The sequence below is a fragment of the Cnephaeus nilssonii genome, assembly GCF_951640355.1.
Source record: "Cnephaeus nilssonii genome assembly, chromosome: 7".
Lineage (NCBI taxonomy): Eukaryota > Metazoa > Chordata > Mammalia > Chiroptera > Vespertilionidae > Cnephaeus > Cnephaeus nilssonii.
In genome coordinates this window covers 13,766,835-13,788,231 of record NC_137078.1, presented here as the reverse complement: position 1 = coordinate 13,788,231, position 21,397 = coordinate 13,766,835, and the positions used below count along the sequence as shown (strand labels likewise).

At 41.9% G+C, this 21,397-nt stretch overlaps 2 protein-coding genes across 10 annotated transcripts in view; one reads left to right on the top strand and one right to left on the bottom strand.

The window, feature by feature from the left end:
• Positions 1–15,469, bottom strand: part of FARS2 (phenylalanyl-tRNA synthetase 2, mitochondrial) — a 572,601-nt gene extending 557,132 nt beyond the window's left edge. For 2 of the 8 annotated variants that reach the window (XM_079777471.1, XM_079777466.1), the window contains exon 1: positions 15,213–15,469. The gene's annotated coding sequence lies outside the window, so the exon portion shown is untranslated. Of the gene's footprint in view, positions 1–14,796; positions 15,178–15,212 lie in introns of those variants that run through there. The other 6 variants (XM_079777467.1, XM_079777468.1, XM_079777469.1 and 3 more) reach the window with 3 other exon arrangements.
• Positions 15,470–15,562: 93 nt separating this feature from the next.
• Positions 15,563–21,397, top strand: part of LYRM4 (LYR motif containing 4) — a 138,004-nt gene continuing 132,169 nt past the window's right edge. The window contains exon 1 of one of the 2 annotated variants that reach the window (XM_079777479.1): positions 15,563–15,881. In XM_079777479.1, coding sequence (XP_079633605.1) covers positions 15,796–15,881 — 86 coding nt within the window. In that variant the 5' untranslated portion in view covers positions 15,563–15,795. The remainder of the gene's footprint in view (positions 15,882–21,397) is intronic. The other variant, XM_079777478.1, reaches the window with a different exon arrangement.

Here is a 21,397-nt window from a genome sequence, read left to right as displayed (position 1 = left end):
GCATCTCTACACATGCAGAGGAGAGAGCAGCAGAGGCCAAGCCTATGGGTTAAAACAGTAGCAGGGAGCATCAGTGACTGGACTGGGTGTGGGGCTATGTGCTCCACTGTCCCAGGAACCAGACTGATGATCCCTGTCACATTGGAGCTGATCGAAACTCCCAGTTTCAAGCAGATCCCTCTGGACTGCTTACAAGGATCTCTGCCCAGCCTAGGTCAGGGAAATATTCTGGGACACTTTTAGAAGAGTAGCTCTGGAATGGAGAAACACACACACTACTTCGCCTCACAGGAGACCCAGAGGTCTTATACCCCAATTCCAACAAAAGCCCTTTTAGAAACAGACTTTTCAGTGATTAAGACCAAGAACTGGCCAGCATGTGAAGGCAGGAAGGGGCAGAGCCTGGGGAACCCTGGAAACTTAATTGGCCCATTTATGGGCTCCATGCTGCTAACAACCAGCCTTAGAGTGCTGCTTGGCATCTCCTGCATACAGCCAAGGCCTGTGGAGACAGATACAAACTATGGATCCTTTGAAACTTCTAACAGCTTGCTGAGTGCCAAACGTGGACAGATTCTGACAGTGGCTAGGACCAAAGTATCTCTTGCCAATTTACAGAATTGGCAGGAAAAACATTCAGATTCTGTCAACAGAAGAGAAGAATCCTGAGGGAGCTCCCAGGAGGGACTAAGCTATGGTGAGACAAACACCAATTCATTTTTTGTTGTTGTTGCATTTTCTTCATTTTCCTTTTTTATTGTTTTATTATTTTTGTCTCTCTTTTTTATTTCATATCTCTAGCTTTTCTCTTTTCATTTCTTACTCTGTTTCATATGTCCTTCTGCATTCTAGTCTTTTGGCTCCTATTTATTGTCTTTCTGCTTTCTTTTTCCCTTTTCATATTTATTTCTTCTTCTCTTCTTTTCTACCATTTTCATTCCCCTTTCTTTGTTGTTAATCCTTTTTTGGTGTTGTTGTTGTTAATCGAGGTTATTTCTTATATTGATTTTTTCAAAAGAGTGGAAGGGAGAGGGAGAGAAACATCAATGTGAGAGAGACACATTGATTGGCTGCCTCCCACATGTGCGCCAGCCAGGGCCAGGGATCGAGCTTGCAACCTAGGTACATGCCCATGACCTGAATCAAACCCGGGACACTTCAGTCTGTAGGCCAACGCTCTGAGACAAACCGGCTAGGGCCCTTCCCCTATCCTTTATTATTATTTTCTCTCTTACCCCTCTGCCCTTTCATATTCCTTTTTCTCCCCACTTTTTTCCCTTCTCGTATTTATTTTATTTTATTATTCTTGTTCTCTTTTCTTTTGTGGTTGCTTTTGTTGTTGTTGTGGAGGTTTTTGTATGTTTGTGGGGTTTTTTTTGTTCTATTAGAACCTGAATAACAGCTTGTACAATGTGGTGGGGGGTGAGCCTCACAGTCAGCCAGCCTGAAAGGAGATCCCACCAATAAATGGAACAACGACCAAGACCCAATAACACCAGGAGAGTCCAAATAACCCACATTCCTAAAGCATCCAGCTCAGGTGATTAAAAGGACTGCACCACTGGGAAATGGAACACTTACTACATAAGGCCACCCCCATGAAGACTTGAAGGCACAGCAGGTTGATCTAATACATAAAAATAAATATAAAGAAACAGCAGCCCTGACTGGTTTGGCTCAGTGGATTGAGCATTGGCCTGCGGACTGAGGGGTCCCGGGTTCGATTCCGGTCAAGGGCATGTACCGCAGTTGCGGGCACATCCCCAGTGGGAGGTGTGCAGGAGGCAGCTGATTGATGTTTCTCTCCCATCGATGTTTCTGACTCTCTATCCCTCTCCCTTCCTCTCTGTAAAAAATCAATAAAATATATTTTTTTTTAAAAAAAGAAAGAAACAGCAAAAATGGGGAGACAAAGAAACAACACCCAAATGAAAGAAAAGGAGGAAACTCCAGAAAAGGAACTAAATGAAATGGAGCAAGCAATCAGATACAGAATTTAAAACAATAAGGATGCTCAAGGAACTAAGTAAGAATTACTAGGAACATAGTGGGAACTACAACAGCATAAAATAAATAGGAACCATGAATATGAACCAGTTGGAAAAAAAGAATAATGTATATGACATCAAGAATACACTGGAAGGGACTGGCTGGTGTGGCTCAGATGGTTGACTGTTGTTCCATGCACCAGAGGTCGCTGGTTCACTAACTAGTCAGGGCACAAGCATGAGTGGTGGTCTCAATACCCAATAGGGGACATGCAGAAGGTAGCCAATTGATGTTTCTATCTCTCTCTCCCTCTCCATTCCTATCTCTGAAATCGGTAAAAACATTAAAAAGAGAAAAAGAATGCACTGGAAGGAATCAAAAGTAGACTGGACAAAGCAGAGGATTGAATCAGTGAATTGGAAGACAAGGTCCAAAAAATATATAACACCCAATTAGAGCAACACAAAAAAAGAAAATTACAAAAGCAAGAGAATAGTTGCAGAGAACTTTGGGACAAAATGAGAATAACAATATCCATACCATAGTGGTTCTCGAAGGAGAAGAAACTGAGTAAGGAATAAAGAAGCTGTTTAAAGAAATAATGACAGAAAACTTCGCTAACCTGGTGAGGCAAAAACAAGGTCAGGAAGCACAGAGAATTCCAATCAAGGTGAGCCCAAAGAGACCAACTCCAAGACACATGCGCAACGACCTATGAAGAAGGAGGTCACAGGCTGGATTCCAGTCAGGGCACATGCCTGAGTTGCAGGCTCAATCTCCAGTGTGGAGTGTGCAGGAGGCAGACAATCAATGATTCTCTAAAATCACTGATGTTTCTATTTCTCTCCCCTTCTCCCTTCCTCTCTGAAATCAATAATAATATATATATATTTAAAAAAAACAAAAAACTGTTCACTGATTTCTTAAAAGAAACACTTCAAGCTAGAAGAGCTTGGAATGAAGTATTCAAAGTGATGAAAAGCAAGGACCTGAACTAAAGACTACTCTATCCAGCAAGGCTATCATTTAATATTAAGGCAAAATAAAGTGTCCCAGACCAAAAAATAAAAAATAAAATAAGAAAGGCAAAAGAAGTACATTACCACCAAACCAGCATTGCAATAAATGTTAAAGGGACTGCTTTAAAAAGAAGAAAAAGAGAGAAAGGAACATAGGTATAAAGAGGGAAAATGGCAATAATGACCTATCAATAATGACCTTGAATGTAAATGACTAAATGATGCAATCAAAAGACATAAGGTAGTAGGACTGGCGTGGCTCAGTGGTTGAGTGTCAACCTATGAAGCAGGAGGTCATGGTTCGATTCCTGGTCAGGCCATATTTTGGGGTTGCAGGATCAATCCCCAGTGTGGGGCATGCAGGAGGCAGCCAATCAATGGTTCTCTCTCATCATTGATGTTTTGATCTCTCTCTCCCTCTCCCTTCTCTCTGAAATAAATAAAAATACATTTAAAAACAAACAAAAACATAGGGTAGCTAAATAGATAACATGACCCATATATAAGAGAATCACCTCAGAAGATTCACACAGACTGAAAGTGCAAGGATGGAAAATAATATACAAGGTAAATGGAAATGAAAACGAAAAGCTGGAGTAGCACAACACACACCTCACAAAATAGACTTCAAAACAAAGGCGATAACAAGAGACTAAAAAGGACACTACATAATAATAAAGGGATCGTTCCAACAAGAGGATATAAACATGGTAAACATATATACACCCAATATAGGAGCAACTAAAAATCTTTTTAAAAATCTTGGAAGACTTGCCCTAACCGGTTTGGCTCGGTGGATAGAGCATTGGCCTGTGGACTGAAAGGTCCCATGTTCGATTCTGGTCAAAGGCATGTACCTTTCTTGCGGGTACATCCCCAGTGGGGGTTGTGCAGGAGGTAGCTGATGGATGTTTCTCTCTCATCGATGTTTCTAACTCTCCCTCTCCCTTCCTCTCTGTAAAAAATCAATAAAATATATATTTTTTAAAAATCTTGGAAAACTTTAAGAGAAAGATCAACAGCAATACAGTCATAGTAGGGGATTTTTAAACCTGACTGACATCACTGGATAGATTTTCCAGAAAAAAAAACATCAACAAGGAAATAGCAACCTTAAACGACACACTATATCATATGGATTTAATTGATATTTACAGAACATTTCTTCCCAAAATGGCAGAATACACATTCTTCTCAAGTGAACATGGAACATTCATAAAGACAGACCACAGGTAAGGACACAAAATAAGTCTTAACAAATTCAAAAAGACTGATATCATATCAAGCATCTTCTTGGATCTCAATGGCATGAAAATAGAAATCAAGAAAATAAAAAGACTTAAAAACATTCAAACATGGGGAGACTAAAAAGCTTGTTATTAAACAATGAATGGATTATCAATGAGATCAAGACAGAAATCAAAAACTTCCTGGACACAAATGAAAATGAACACACAACAACCAAAAATCTATGGGACACAGTGGAGCAGTCCTGAGAGGGAAGTTCATAGCATTAGAGGCCTATGTCAAGAGCTTGAATAAACAATCTAAGCCTACAACTAAAAGAATTAGAAAGAGAACAACAAGAAAAGCCCAGAGTAAATGGAAGGAAATAATAAAGATCAGAGCAGAAATAAATGACATATAGACTTAACAAACAATATAAAAGATCAATGAAACCAAGAGCTGGTTCTTTGAAAAGATAATTAAGACTGATGAACCTTTAGCCACGCTTATTAAGAAACAAAGAAAGAGGACACAACTAAATAAAATCAGAAATGCAAGAGGCGAATTAACAACTGACATCACAGAAATACAAAGGATTGTAAGAAAATACTGAGCATCTATATGCCAATAAACTGGCCAACATGGGCAAAATGGATAAATTCCTAGAAACATACAATCTGCCAAACTTAATCAGAAAGAATAAAAAAACCTGAGTAGGCCAATAACAAATAATGAAATGTAAGTAGTAATCAAATACTTCCAGCAAACAAAAGCCCTGGACCAATGACTTCACAGGTGAATTTTACCAAATATTTAAATAAGAATTAACACCTATCCTCCTCAAACTATTCCAAAAAATTCAAGAGGAGGGAAGATTCCAAAACTCTTTTTATGATGTCAGCATTATCCTAATTCCAAAACCAGATAACAACACTACAAAGAAAGAAAATTATAGGACAATAACCTTGATGAACATATATGCTAAAATCCTCAATAAAATATTAGCAAATCAGATCCAGCAAGACATTAAAAAGATCATACACCAAGACTAAGTGGCATTTATTCTGGAGATGCAAATACAGTTCAACAGCCACAAGTCAACAAACGTGATACACCACATAAACAAAATGAAGGATAAAAATCACATAATCATATCAATAAACAGAAAAAGCATTTGACAAAATCAGGCACCCATTTATGATAAATACTCTCAGCAAAGTGGGACTAGAGGGATCATACCTCAACATAATAAAGGCCATATATAACAAACCTACATCCAACATCATACTCAAGGGGCAAAAACTAAAAAGTATTTCCCTTAAGAACAGGAACAAAACAGGAAGGTCCACTTTCACCATTCATATTCAACATAGTACTGGAAGTCCTAGCCACAGTGTTCAGACAAGAAAAAAAATAAAAGGCATCCAAATTGGAAAGCAGGGAGTAAAGCTGTCATTATTCACAGAAGACATTATATTGTACAAAGAAAACCCTAAAGACTCCACCAAAAAATTACTAGATTTAATAAGTAAATTCATCAAAACAGCAGGGTACAAAATTAACATCCAGAAATCAATGGCATCTTTATACACCAATAATGAAACCTCAGAAAGAGAAACTGACAAAACAATCCCATTTACCATTGCAACAACAACAAAAATAAGATACCTGGGAATAAATTTAAGGAGATAAAAGACCTATACTCTGAAAACTAAATGACATTGAAAAAGGAAATAGAGGAAGATACGAGCATATACCGTGTTCATGGACTGGAAGAATTAACATCATTAAAATGACCATACTACGATAAAGATTCAGTGCAATCCCAATTACAATACGAACAGCATATTTCACAGATCTAGAACAATATTCCAAAAATTTATATGGGACCAAAAAAGACCCCAACTAGCCATAGTAATCTTGAGAAAGAAGAACAAATTTGGCAGGACCACAATACCGGATATCAAACTATACTACTACAAAGCCATTGTAATCAAAACAGCCTGGTACTGGCACAAGAATAGACCAGAAGACCAATGAAACAGAACAGAGGCCCCAGAAATTGACCCAGGCCAATATGGTCAATTAATATTTGACAAAGTAGGCAAGAGCATACAATGGTGTAAAGATAGTATCTTCTATAAATGGTGTTAGGAAAATTGGACAGGTACATGGAAAAAATATGAAACTAGACCACCAACTCACACCATACACAAGCATAAACTCAAAATAGATAAAAGACTTAAGTGTAAGTTGTGAAACCATAAAAATCCTAGAAGAAAGCATAGGCAGTAAAAGCTCAGACATTTCAATATAGCAGTATTTTCTAGAATACATTGCCTAGGAAAGTGGTCGGCAAACGCATTAGTCAACAGAGCCAAATATCAACAGTACAACGATTGAAATTTCTTTTGAGAGCCAAATTTTTAAAACTTAAACTTCTTTAACGCCACTTCTTCAAAATAGACTTGCCCAGGCCGTGGTATTTTGTGGAAGAGCCACACTCAAGGGGCCAAAGAGCCGCATGTGGCTCACGAGCCACAGTTTGCCGGCCACGGGCCTAGGGCAAGAGAAACAAAGGGAAAAAAATAAACAAATGGGACTATATCAAACTAAAATGCTCTGCACAGCAAAAGAAAACATCAAGAAAATAAAAAAGGAACCTAGTGTATGGAAAAACATATTCTCCAATGATACATCTGATAAGGGCTTAATTTCCAATATATAGAAAGAACTCATACAACTCAACACCAGGAAGACAAGCAATCCAATTTTAAAAATGTGCAAAGTGCCTGAATAGACATTTCTCCCAAGAGGACATACAGATGGCCAAAAGACATGTGAAAAAATGCTCAATGTCACTAGTCACCAGAGAAATGCAAATTAAAACCACAATGAGGTACCACCTCACACCTGCCAGAATGGCTACCATCAATAAAACAACAAACAACAAGTACTGTTGAAGATGTGGAGAAAAAGGAGCCCTAGTATACTGGTGGTGGGAATGCAGACTGGTGCAGCCACTATGTAAAATAGTGTGGAGTTTCCTCAAAAAAACTAAAAATGGAACTGCTGTTTGACCCAGTGATCCCACTTCTGGGACTATATTCTAAGAATCCAAAAACACCAATCAGAAAGAATATATGCACCCTATGTTCATAGCAGCATTATTAATTAACAAGAGGTAAGATGTAGAAACAGTTCAAGTGTCCATCAGAAGGTAAGTGGATAAAAAAGCTGTGGTACATTTACACAATGGAATACTTTGCAGCAGTCAAAAAGAAGGAAATCTTGGCCGGCCAGTGTGACACAGTGGTTGAGCATCGACCTATGAACCAGGAGGTCACAGCTTGATTCCCGGTCAGAGTACTTGCCCAGTTTCCAGGCTCAATCCCCAGTGGGGATGTGCAGGAGGCAGTAGATTTGATTCTCTCTCATCATGATGTTTCTAATCTCTCCCTCTCTCTTCCTTTCTCTGAAATCAATAAAAAAAATTTTTTTAAATAAAGAAGGAAATCTTATTTTTTGCGACAGCATGGATGGTCCTTGAGACTATTATGCTAAGCAAAATAAGTCTGTTAGAGAAAGACAAATATCACATGGTCTCACTTATATGTGGAATCTAATGAACAAAATAAACTGATGAACAAAATAGGTCCAGAGATATGAATGCATGGAAAAGAATAACAGACCTAAAGGGATTGGGGAGTTGAGGGGGGCGGAGAGAAAGGACAGGAAGAGGTTAACCAAAGAACATATACGCATATATGGACACAGACAATGCTATGGGGAAGACCGGGGAGGGGTGGAGGTTGGGTAGAGGAGGACAAAAATGGAGAAAATGGGGGACATCTATAATACTGTCAACAGTTTTTTAAAAGGCACTGAGTCTTTTCAAAGAGATGTTAATAGAAAAAAAAATGTAAATTTATCTTAAAAGACTAAGAAGCTAGCATAAAAATCAACATTTGAGATTCTCTGAATAGTTCCTATACAAACCAGTTAGCTTTAAATATATGATAACCCGATTAAATTAAAATTGAAATGTGACTAAAATTTACCTGCTAGTCAATAAAAATTAATAAACTAGATTCCTGAAGCTGGCACTGAAGACCTTATGTGTAAGTGTAGCATAGCTAAACAGATCACCTTCTGGGCCAATGTCTACCCCCACTGCTTCCTAGCTGTGTAACTCTGGCTAAATAACATAATCTCTCAGTTTCCTGTCCCTTAAATGAAGATAACAGCTTTCCCATCAGGTCTCCAAAGGATTAACTGAGACCATATAAGGACTCAGCTGGTTGTCTACCACCTGTATCTCCCAAATTCACCCTCATGTACTCTCCTGCTCTAGCTAAGGTCCTCCATGTTCCCTAGGCCAAGATTATTTTTTCCCTAGATCTCACGTAGGCTCTCTCTCCTTTACCTTTTCCTAGGGTAAACCTTCCTGCAGTAGCCATCTTACCAACACACCCCCACATCCAAATCCTACAATTGCCTTGAAGGGTCAGCTCAAGCCTAATCTCAAGGCCACTATCAACACTACCTCTTCCATAAAGTCCCCTAATTCCCACAGATCAATGTTACTCTATCCTGGCTTCATTCAATCCCCTGGAGACTTAAAAAAATAAATGTTCTGAAGCCTGAATCTCAGCCATGCTTTGTTGGTCTGAGGTGTGGCCCAGGAATCAGCCATAGAAGTGACCTCTTCAAGCTCTCCACCAGAATTTCCCTTGCAGAACTGTGTACTTTCTATCCCACATTTTAATTACATACAAATTGTATTTAAACTATAAACTATTGGAAAACAGGAGGAGTATTTGATTTATATCCTAAGAATCAACAAGAACAGTGACTTGAACTACCAGGCTGGTCAACTATCTGCTGAATGTGGAGGTAAAGAAACAGAATTTCAGTACTCCTTGAATATATGAATCAAAAACATGGTTTAAAACAAAAGCCTACCAAAACCTGAAAAACTAATCTATATTTCAGTATTAAATTCTACTTGGCTTATGTGAACTAGCCAATGTATAATATAAGAAATGATACATCCCCAAAACAGAGGAAATATATATATTATATATATATGTGTATATGTATATATATATATATATATATATATATATATATATATATATACACACACACACACATACACACACACACACACACACACACACACACACACACACACACACTAAGCCAAGCGACCAGACCAGAATGAGCAGAGATTGGAACCGGAATGACCAGTCGCTATGACGCACACTGCGGCCGACCAAATGACCTGATCAACCTCCCTTGTCCCCTCTCCCCAGACATGCATGAATTCGTTCACCCAGCCTCTAGTTATTAAAATAAAACATGTACAGGGATAATCATGTCTGTGGTCTCCCAACAAGTCCAACTGCTTAAAGTTCCCTGAATAGACCATGCTCCCTTATGCCCCCATGTTTTGAATGCACACTATAATCTTTAATGTACATTATTCATGTGGGTCTTAATACTCATTGTGAAAATACCTTCTATGATGGAAATCCTCCCTTAAGTCAAAGTCCTAGTTTAATGTCCCTTTTTTATACTCCCCTAACACTTGGCAATATTATCCCATCAAAGCATCTGTCAAAAATAATTGCTGATCCCTACTGGTTTCTTGGAGGAGAGGAAGACACCCATTATGGTAACTCCATCATCTTGTATAATGTATGGCACTTAGGAAGTGTTCAAGAAATGTTGAATTAATGAATAAATGAATGAGGAAAGGACTTCAATTTGTTCATCTGTAAAAAATGAGTGAGTTGCCCTGACCAGTTTGGCTCAGTGAATAGAGCGTCGGCCTGCAGACTAAAGGGTCCCAGGTTCGATTTTGGTCAAGGGCATGTACCTTGGTTGCGAGTACATCCCCAGTAGGAGGTATGCAGGAGGCAGCTGATGGATATTTCTCTCTCGTCGATGTTTCTAACTCTCTATCCCTCTCCCTTCCTCCCTGTAAAAAAAATCAATAAAATATATTTTTTTAAAAATGAGTGAGTTGATGTCCAATGTCTCTTCCAGCTTCTATTCTACTAGAATGAAAAAATCTAATAAAATGACGATTATGTATAATAAAGACTAGGATCCATGTTTGGAGCGGATCATTTCTAAATCATGATATCACAAGTTGCTGATTTATACAAGATTTTCTTTACATATGATTTTAATATTTAAGACTAAAGACAGTAAATTGCTGTTAAATTTACATTGCTTATTATGGTTGGAGAAATTTCTCTTCAAAAAGCATTAAATGCCCTACCTGGTTTTGCTCAGTGGATAGAGTGTTGGCCTGTGGACTGAAAGGTACTGGGTTTGATTCCAGTCAAGGGCACATGCCCAGGTTGTGGGCTCAATCCCCAGTAGGGGTCATGCAAGAGGCAGCTGATCAATGATTCTCTCATCATTGATGCTTCTCTCTCTCTCCGCCCCCCCCTTTCCCTTCCTCTCTGAAATCAATGTAAAATATTTAAAAAATAAAATCATTAAATGATCATTAGTAATCTTAATTTTAACACAAGGTAATATATAGTTTTACATAGGTAGGTAAAGAACTACAGATATTTCATAACTAAGGACAGGTGAATATTAAGAAAGCATTTACATTTTGGGGGCCTAAATGATAGTAAATGGATCATTATTCTGGGCTAAGTATTCTTTATCCAAAAGAATACTTAGCCCAGAATAAATGCATATTAAAAGACATATGTAAGTTTCATGCAGCTTCTGGCCCCCAATTCCACATACAATCTCCAAAAAGAGCTATTATTGAAAATAGTCACCTCTGCAATGAAGATGTATAAAAGGAGAGATTTGGCTTTGGAATGTGGTTATTTTTATTACTCTTTCAAGGCAATGGTATATAACATCTGGTAAATTATTTCAAATAAAATAAAAGTATTTTTGTGAGGACTTAGCTTACAATCAACTGGGAAGCTATCACATTCCTAACCTTGTACCAAGAGGTGATCAGGCTATCCAAACACAGTAAACTTTATGTATTTTTTTGGAAAGTTTTATTTGAATACAACAAAATTAAAGTCATTTATATACATTAATTGTGCACGCTAAGAATTAAATTACTTGATAATTACACATAAAAAATTGTATACAATAATAATTATTCCAACATCATTTTCTAGGTGAAAGCAAAATATAATAAAACTAGAGGCCCGGTGCACGAAAATTCGTGCTCTCGGGAGGGGAGGGGTCTCTCAGCCCTCCGGTGCCCTCTCACAGTCCAGGAGCCCTCAGGTCCTTACCGCCCACCTGCTCGCTGCTCCTTAGCACTGCCTCTGAGGCGGGAGAGGTTCATGCCACTGCCACTGCGCTTCCCCTGTGGGAGCACACTGACCACCAGGGGGCAGCTCCTGCATTGAGCATCTGCCCCCTGGTGGTCAGTTCGCATCATAGCAACCAGTGGTTCTGCAGTTCAGTCGATTTGCATATTACCTTTTTATTATATAGGATGATGCAATCTCCACTGTTTTCAAACAAGGCAAAATAATTTTCAAGTTTTTTCTTCAAACTTTGATAGCTTTCTATTTTTAACTTGCAATAATGTTGCAGTTTTCCCAGGTGTTGCATAGTATTTGATATCATCTGCATTCAACACTGTATCATATTAAGAGAAAATTGCTCTGGATCTTATGCTATAATACAGTAATTTGCAATTCCCTTAGTCTTAAATTCTTTAAGTAATGCCAACATATACACTCAAAATATTAAAAGCCCTTTCAATAAAACCTAAGGAAAGACTTGCCCAATAACGTGATCTACATGCAAGTGTGACTTAAGTTCAGCTATCCTGTAAAAAAAAACCTTATTTTGAGATTCACTGATGTATGAGACCCTTAAAAATTCAAATAGTAAGCTTAAAGGGATTTCAATAAAAGTATTTTCTCTTCCATGCTTTTTTTTTTTTAATACCACTGCATTCTAACGAGTAATATAAAAAGTATATGTGGTAAATGTGGTAAGGTCAGAGAAGTGTCTCTTGCTCTTAAAGTTCCTGAAAATACAAGGATATACTGACATAAACTAAGTGTCATTTTGTTACAGGATTCCAGGGCAGGAGGAATAGGGAAACTGAGGTAGGAACGTTAAAACAAGGCCAAACAGTATGGGCAATTTGCAGGCAGCTTGTAACTAACAAGCCATTATCTTCCCCAACTAAGGACACTTGAGAGCAAATGGTTAAAAACCTCCCTAAGGAGAAAATGCAGAAAGGAAAGGGTGGGGAGGAGGGGCAGTTTACTCCCTAAGCAGAGAAGACAGCAGTCTCAAGGCTTAGCAAGATAAAGTGCCAGGTGCTTCTCATGAATTCTGGGAAGGCCACAATAAAGTAAAAAGGGAACTTGAGAATTAATATGTACCAAGATATTCAGCAGAGGAATTTTGAGACCTATAGACAGGAGGGTATATACTAGGTGTAGGAGTTAATAATTCGGATTTTTTTCAATAGATGGAGTTACACATATGTCGATATATATGCGATTTGATATGTATGCTATTTTGTTGTATTGACAACTAGCTTCAAAACTTCATATGTCAAATTTGCTGAAGGTGTTAACATCATAGATATTTTTACGCTTAAAAATGTCAAATTTCGTGCCAAAAAAAAGAGCATTTGCAGGAAGTTTTAATTCATTACTTTATTTTGAAGAAAAAGTTATCATATACTTCGGGAAGCTTATGGTGAACAGGCTCCATCTCAAGATACTTGTGAACGCTGGTTTAAATGCTTTAAAAGTGATGATTTTGATGTGAAAGACAAAGAACATCCAGGTCAACTGAAAAAGCTTGAAGACCAACAATTACAAGCATTATTGAAGATGCGTGTCAAACTCAAAAACAATCTGCAGAAAGATTAAACGTTGCTCAGCAAACAATTTCCGATTGTTCACAAGCAATGGGAAAGATTTTAAAGGAAGGAAAATGGGTGCCACATCAACTGAATGAAAGACAAATGGAAAACCGAAAAGTCATCAGTAAAATGTTGCTTCAACTTCAACGGCACGAAAGAAAGTCTCTTTTGCATCGAATTGTGACTGGAGTTGAAAAGTAGATTTATTTTGAGAATCCCAAACACACAAAATCATGGGTTGATCCAGGTCAACCATCAACATCGACTGCAAGGCCAAATCGCTTTGGGAAGAAGACAATGCTCTGCGTTTGGTGGGATCAGGAAGGTGTGGTGTATTATGAGCTTCTAAAACCAGGTGAAACCGTTAATACTGATCGCTACCGACAACAAATAATCAATTTGAACCACACTTTGATTGTGAAATGACCAGAATGGGCCAGAAGACTTGGCAAAATAATTTTGCTTCATGATAACGCACCATCACACACTTCAAAACCAGTTAAAGACACGTTAAAAGATCTTGCCTGGGAAGTATTAACCCACCCGTCGTATTCACCAGACCTTGCTCCTTCAGATTACCATTTGTTCCGATCGATGGCACACGCACTTTCTGAGCAGCACTTCAAAACGTACTAAGAAGTGGAAAATCGGGTCTGAATGGTTTGCCTCAAAACAAGAAAAGTTCTATTGGGACTGTATCCACAAATTACCTGAAAGATGGGGAAAATGTGTAGCTAGCGATGGACGTTACTTTGAATAAAGCACTTCTGATATTTCTCTTGAAATTATCGTGTTTTCTTTTATTACAAAATCCGCCATTATTAACCGGTACACCTCTGACCCCCATCCAACTTGCTCTTCAGATTAGCCGAGAGCCCCTCTGCGCCTTCACAAGCCAGGTGTATAGATTTGCTTGCTTTGCTCTTTTAATAAAGGTGCATGCTATAATTGCTTTAATAAGTTGGCTTTTCAGAATGCAGTCCAGGTCTCTGTATAAATTACTTATATGAGAAGACAAGGATGGAGGCTGGGACCAGCCCTCTCCCACTAACTCGGGGCTGCCCAGGAACACCTCCCTGGTGCCAGTGAGAGGTGCCGCTAACAATTTCAAAACCAGATAAACTTAAGGAGATGAAACAAAACCGTAATTCAGTGTTTGGATGAAGATGGATGTTAATGCAAACTTTTTTTTTTTTACGTATACAGGGGTAGTCCTTACTGTATTGGGGGCCAGAAAACTGTGCTTCTTCTTAACTTTCATTACATAACGGAAGATTCCAGAGACAAGTGCCCAATTTGCAAACACAGTGACAAGACCTAGATCACGCTTCCCTGCGCCAAGTCCACCTTCAAGGACTAGAAGGACCCCCTTCACCAGCCACTGTCACATGGTAGTCCAGAAAAGTTGGCGTCTTCGGGAAAAGAGAAACTTGCTCAGCAACAGAGAGCTTGGATCGCTCAAGTTCCTTCCCAAATTCATCACCCACGCCTACAGCCCAACCAACCCAACCTCTGTACACATGTATTAGATGACGAAACTCTACAGGACTCACGACTCCAAAGCAAAACCCCAAGAGTTCAACCCACACCCCAGAAAGGGGGGGAAATCAATGGTCAAGGAACTCCCTGCCACGCTGCCCACGCTGCAGCGAGACCGGCACTCACCCACCGCTCGCCGGGAGACGCGGGCCGGGCTGTTTAAAATCTGGAGCGCGGCGGGCCCGCTTACTCTCCTGGGGAAGATCTCTCACACCCACCTCAGGGCGCCCACAGGAGGACGCTGGGCGCTGCCATTTTGACAAAAAGGCGGGCCTTGCCCGGGAGGCCCCTTAGTCGGCAGCCCCGAGCGGAGCCGGAGCGCCAGGGAATCCCTGACCTGTCGACGCCGCACCCGCCACGCCACAGTTCCGGCCTGCGGCGAGGTGCCCACACTCGGCGCCCACGGGGGGGAGAGCGCGACAGGACCGAAGGCCCTGGAAACCCCGCACGGCCTGTCAGGCGGGTTCAGAGGGCAGCCCCAGCGGGAGGGGCGGGGCGTCCGCGCCGGGGGCGGGGCGTCCGCAAGGCACGCGTTCAGTTACCCGGGCAACGCGGCCTGACGTCCGGCGAAGGTGGGACGGGGCCCTTCACAGCGAAACTCTGTATCCCCTTCCTGACCCCGACGTCAGCGTCCTCTCCGTGACCCCCCGCAGTTCGAGAAGGCTTTCTCTGGCCCTCTGCACGCCCGCAGTACGCGAGCCCCCGACCTCCGCCCCGAGGAGCGTGGCTCCATGCACAAGCGGCCCCCCAGGTTCCACCCCAGGCCCTAGCTCGGTCGCCTCGGCCGCCCCTTCGGCTCTGCCCGCCCCTCAGCCCGCTCCCAGCGGAGACTTGGGGAGGCGGGGGGGCCGAGCAGGAACGCCTTCCCCGAGGGCGCCTCCCCCTTAGCTGCCCGAAGCTCGCCTGCGCCCGCCTGCGCCCGCCTCCGACGTTCCGAGCGACGCCGGGCTCGGTCCGCTGCGGCCCGAGGCGGCGGCGCTGCTCGCCCAGACCGAGACCCGGCCCGCTGGCCTCCCCTAACCACACTGCATTTGAGGTCGTGGTTTTCCTTAGGCTGAAGTTTTGTGATTCGGTTAAACTCGGGACCTCCGCGAAGAGGACCCACTTATTTTTTTCCTTTCCAAAATGGCAGCCTCCAGCCGAGCACGAGTGTTAGATCTGTACCGAGCGATGCTGAGAGAGAGCAAGCAGTTCAGCGCCTACAATTACAGGTGACCCGACGGGCGGCGGGGGCCGGGAGGTCCGGGTGGGCTGTGCGGGGAGCCTCTGTCCCGCGCCGGCAGCTCGGAACCGTGCCAGCGAGGGTACCCCTGCTGCGAGCGGGCCCTCTGGAACCCCGCGGGGACTTGCCCTTCATTGTGTCTGCGAAGAGAGATCTTGTGACGTTTGCCTCTGAGCCGGATACCGTGGTTCGTGCTCTGGGAGCATTCGTGGTGTGTTTCTGCAGCGGGAAGGATGGAGGTGAAAGCTGCAAGTGCTTACTTTAGTTAGCACCAGTTTGTTGCATACGTAGAACTTCCCACGGAATTGGAAGAGTTCACAGAAGTGGCCTGTCAGTAGCACATGTGCACAAGCTGAAGGCTCACCCTACCCACTTCCTAAGTCTTAATTAGCTCTTTTAATTGCAAAAATCAAATCCGTTCTTTTTGGCCTAATTGGTGGCAACAGGGGTGGGAGGAGACACAAGTAGCAATCTACCTATCTATGTATGTATATAAAAGGCTAATATGCTAAGTGTCCCTCCGCCTGTCCCACCGGTGGCTATGACGCACACTGACCACCAGGGGGCAGACGCTTAACACAGGAGCTGTTGTGAGGTGCCCTGGCCATTTACAGAGAAATGGCACCGTGGGCCTGGAGTCCACAAAGCAACACTCGGCTTCCCCCAAGTGGGACACAGGCCCTGCCACCACCCCAGAGCAACAGCCTACCAAATCACAGCCCACCCTGCCGAGACCCCATGGCACAAAATGCGGCCCACAGCCCAGCCCTGAAACGGAAACGGTGGCTGGGGGCACCAGGTAATGATGTCTCGTAGCAACGCCTGGCTTCCTCTCTGTAGCAACTAGCCTCCTTGGAGTTTCTTCATCCCAGGAACACGATTTGCTTTATAGCCAGGTGGAAACATTTTACACTGTAACCAAATATCTGTGAAGCATTTTCCCATGCCTCATCTCATTTGGTCCTCACAGAAGTCCTGGAGTAGGTAGATAGGAAACTCAGTGGAATCCTATTTTCTTTTCATTAGCTGGAAAACGGACATTTAGAAAGCTTTGAACTTTGACCCGACTGAAAAGAAGTAAGAAATGGTGGACCTCAAAAATGACTTCAGGGTTTCTCACTGCACAGAATATAGTCAAACACTGCTGCAGTTAAGTATTTTACCCTTTGTTCTCACTGCATGATCTACAATAATCTTGCTTCATGTTGATATTTACTGCTGTATTGCTACCTGAAAGAGAAGTTGGGTTGCTTCACTGGACTGGAAAAAGTTTAGCTAAATCAGAAAGCAGGTCTAATTAAGCAAGCTTATCTATATATAAAGCTCTCGCTGGCGCCAATCACACACGTGTGTTTCCATCTGTCATTGTCTATCATGAATTTGGTTGACACTTCTATTAAAATATTTCTTCTAATTTCCTTTCAATGTGCATGAATTCATGCACTGGGCCACTAGTAAAGGAATAAAGGTCTCACAAAAACTTCAGGAGCTGAAATGTTTATCATGGCCTCTCCAGATGGAAATCCAGCTTTTAGGATATTAGCAGAAACAGGAGAGTAAGACTTTAAACTTTTACATCCTTAATGTAGCGCACAACTTTTTCCTTGTCTGCCCCATTCTCCTGTTTGTTCTTGAGTCCCTTATCCTTACTCTTCACTTTCTATACCTTTTGTGAACTTCGAAGCTTCAGCACTCTAATCTGCTTCCTTGTAACTTCTGACCCACCACTGCTGTGTGTATTTTACAGATTTTTCTCTCTGAATGCTATTAGATTTGGTGTCTTCTAGTAACTACCAGATCCTCTTTGAATTTGAAATTAATTCTCAAAGCAAGAATCTGATAAGACCAGTTCATGTAATTATACCATGTCTTATTCTTGGTGATTGGCCAGCCTGTGGATTGGGTTCCTAAGAGCAAAGCCTATCCCAAGAACAGACCTAGTTAGGTAGTCCCCCCCCCACACACACACACCCCTCTGTTTGAGCTGGCAGACCCTATGATTGGTACATCAGAACAACTTGGGCTAGCCAAAGGAACACTAAACCTCTCAAGCAGTAACTAATTTTTAGATACCTGCATGGAAAGGGAACTTCATCCTATAAATTTGCGAACAGTATCTAAGTCACACTGGTGAGTTATATCTACCTGTTCAAGTAGTTAAAAAGAAGCATTTTGGCCCTGGCTGGTGTGCTCAGTGATTAGAGTGAAGGGTCTCAGTTTCACTTACTGGTCAAGGGAAAGTACCTGGGTTGCACGTTCGATGCCCAGTCGCATGCATGCAGGAGGCAACCAATCGATATGTCTCTCTCTTTCACATCAGTCTCTCTCTCTCTCTCTCTCTCTCTCTCTCTCTCTCTCTCTCTCTACCTCTTTCTCTCTCTATTTCTCTCCCCCTCTCTCTTTTCCCCTCACTCCTTCTCGCCCCGCCACCCCTCCCCCCCCCCCCCCCCCTCCATCCTTTCCACTATTTCTAAAAATCATTGGAAAAAAGAGCCCGGGGTAAGGATTAACAAAACAAAAAAAGAACAAAACCATAAGACGACACTGGTCAAAGGCATGAAGTAGCATAGTATGCTCAGATCATGACAAAGAGCAGAATACTGCTAAAGAGTAAAGTGTGATTCAGGGGGTGACAGAAGATGAGACTCTGGTTGGAAAGGGTCATGTATTTAACGGCCAAAGGGCCATGCTAAGGAACCTGCACTTTATTCTTAGTTAACAACAGTCAATAAAAACTTTAAGCCATAAAGTGGCATGGACAAATTTGTACTTTTGGAAAATTACTTCAGCAGCAATATAGAAGATAATTTTGAGGGCTAGATAGAAGGATACTAAATGAGAGTTGGTTATGATAGTACTGAGGAAAGATTAGGGCCCTAATGAGGGCAGGAATAGTGAAAGATAGAGAAAAAAAAAGACATATTTGACTAATTAGAAAGTAAAATTCTTAGGATGCCAATGATTAGATTGAGGAATAAAGAAGAGAATCCAAGCAGAATCTAGAATGACGTCCAGGCAACCAGTTACACTGAGGCACAGAGAGGTTAATTGTAAAAGTTGTGCCATTGCCCTAGCCGGTTTGGCTCAGTGGATAGAGCATCAGCCTACAGACCAAAGGGTCCCGGGTTCACTTCCAGTCAAGGGCACGTACCTTGGTTGAGGTTCCTCCCTGGCCCACACTCTGGTCAGAGCTCGTGCAGGAGGCATCCAATCGATGTGTTTCTCTCTGTCTTTCCCTCTCTCTTCCATTCTCCCTAAAAATCAATGGAAAAATATCCTCTGGTGAGGATTAACAAAACAAAACAAAAAATTTGTGCCATTAACTGACTTAAGAAATATAGAAATATCTGCTATTGTGGAGGGAAGGCCTTGGGGGCATCTTGAGTGAATATTACCTGGGATGCCCAGCAGAGGTAGTTATTCACAGGAGTCTGAAGCTCAGGGCAGCAATCAGGACTGGAGTTGTCATCACCACTGATTGCTGTGTGACCCTGGATGAATCGCTCCACTTCTCTGTTTTGCAGATTCTTAATCTATAAAATGGAGGTATTAATTTATTTGTCTCATAAAGTGGTAAGACTTTAATGATTTAACTCATGTCATATGCTTAGAATTGTGCCTGGCACATAAGTGGAATTTTATAGCATAAGTAGAATTAAATCTTATTATTAGGTGTTATTTCCAGGAAAAGTAGGGCAGTGGTTCTCAACCAGGGCAATTTTATTTGACAGTATCTAGAGACATTTTTGGTTATTACAATTTTGGTAAGAGGATACTTCTGTCATCTAGTAGTTAGTAGTTAGGGATGCTCCTAAGCACAGGATAATCCTCATAACACAGAATTATCTGATCCAAAATGTCTATCATGCCAAGATTGAGAAATCCTATTTTATGGTGAGAAGATTAGTGGGCTTAGGATGCTTTTCTAGAGCCAGATTGTAAGGTGTTGGCAAAAGAAGAACCCCTAATGGAGACCAAGAAGACATAGTCTAAGAAAATGGTCTTCAAACTTATTGATCTCTGATGTCAGCCATCAGTTCTTGAGTTCAGCAAAGAATCCAGAGCCAATAACTCTAGCAATAGATGAAGTTTATTTAGCGTGCAAAATGAAAGTATACTCGAAGAATGTGTTCCAGGCAGTGCCAAGCCATTTTAGTATTTCAAGCAGACAGCAGGTATTCCTTTTAGCTAGATCAGCCCCAAATGAAAAGGAACTAAAGACTGGAGGCCATTTGGGAGGTAGTACCATTAGTTTAGTTGAGTCAAAAGATGGTGAAAGCCTGATTGGAGCAATGGTGATCGTAATGTAGAGACATATTGAGAAGCAGAATTGCTGGTCTTAGTGATTGGTTGAATATGTTGGATTAGAGAGAATGACTCAAACTTAAGTTAGGAGAGTATAATTGGAAGGAAAAAAAATTGTTCCTAATGAAACATCACATATCATACAGTGCCAACTTGGTAATAAAGAAGACATTTTCTGTGAGTACTTTGTGTGCAGTGATGTAGCTTCAGGAGAGCATCTGAACATTTCAGGTGCAATTTTTCGCACTCTGGCTTTAGGTGTTAAGTTACTCTGCAGCACTCTTTATATGCTTATCTCACTTTTCTACACTGACTTTAGGTGTTAAGTTAATCTGCAGCACTCTTTATATGCTTATTTCACTTTTCTTACTCCAATTATGTATCTTTCATATATCAATGTTATTAATTTGCTAGTTAATGTTCATCAGGGTTCATTGATTGTATCTGTTCTCAGAGTAATTATTTGTTTTATTTAATAGACTAGAGGCCTGGTGCATGAAAATTCATGCACTGGAGGGGGGTCCCTCAGCCTAGCCTGCCCCCTCTCACAGTCCAGGAGCCCTCAGGGGCGGGAGGCGACCCGGCAATCAGGGGAAGGCGATGCCCCACACACCTCTGCTGCTGCCACTGCCGGCAGCGCAAGCCTCGGCCAGCCCTGGTTACCTGAGCCTCAGGCGGCCCTGGGCAGCTGGGCAGCCAACATCCGAGGCTTGCCTGCGCCTCAGGCCGGCCCTGAGCGGCTGGGAGTCTAAGGGGATTAGCGGACTCCGGAGGCAGGCACACGGAGCAGCCGGGCGTGCCTGGGGGTGGGCCCAACCTTGCTGTGCGCCTGGTGCCCCATCAGGGCTGAGGGGACTGGGCACCACCATCTTGTGGCTGTGGGCGCCACCATCTTTGAGAGCACGGCAGTCAATTAGCATATTCCCTCCTTATTGGCTGTGGTGCTGCCATCTTTGAGGGCGGGACAGTCAATTAGCATATTTTTCTTATTGGCTGTGGGTGCCACCATCTTTTGTGATGGCGTGAGGGTCAATTAGCATATTCCCTCCTTACTGGCTGTGGGTGCTGCCATCTTTGAGCATGGGGCAGTCGATTAGCATATTCCCTCTTTATTGGCTGTGGGTGCTGCCATCTTTGCAATGGCGTGAGGGTCAATTAGCATATTCCCTCTTTATTAGCTAGGATGGCTGGTACCCTCAT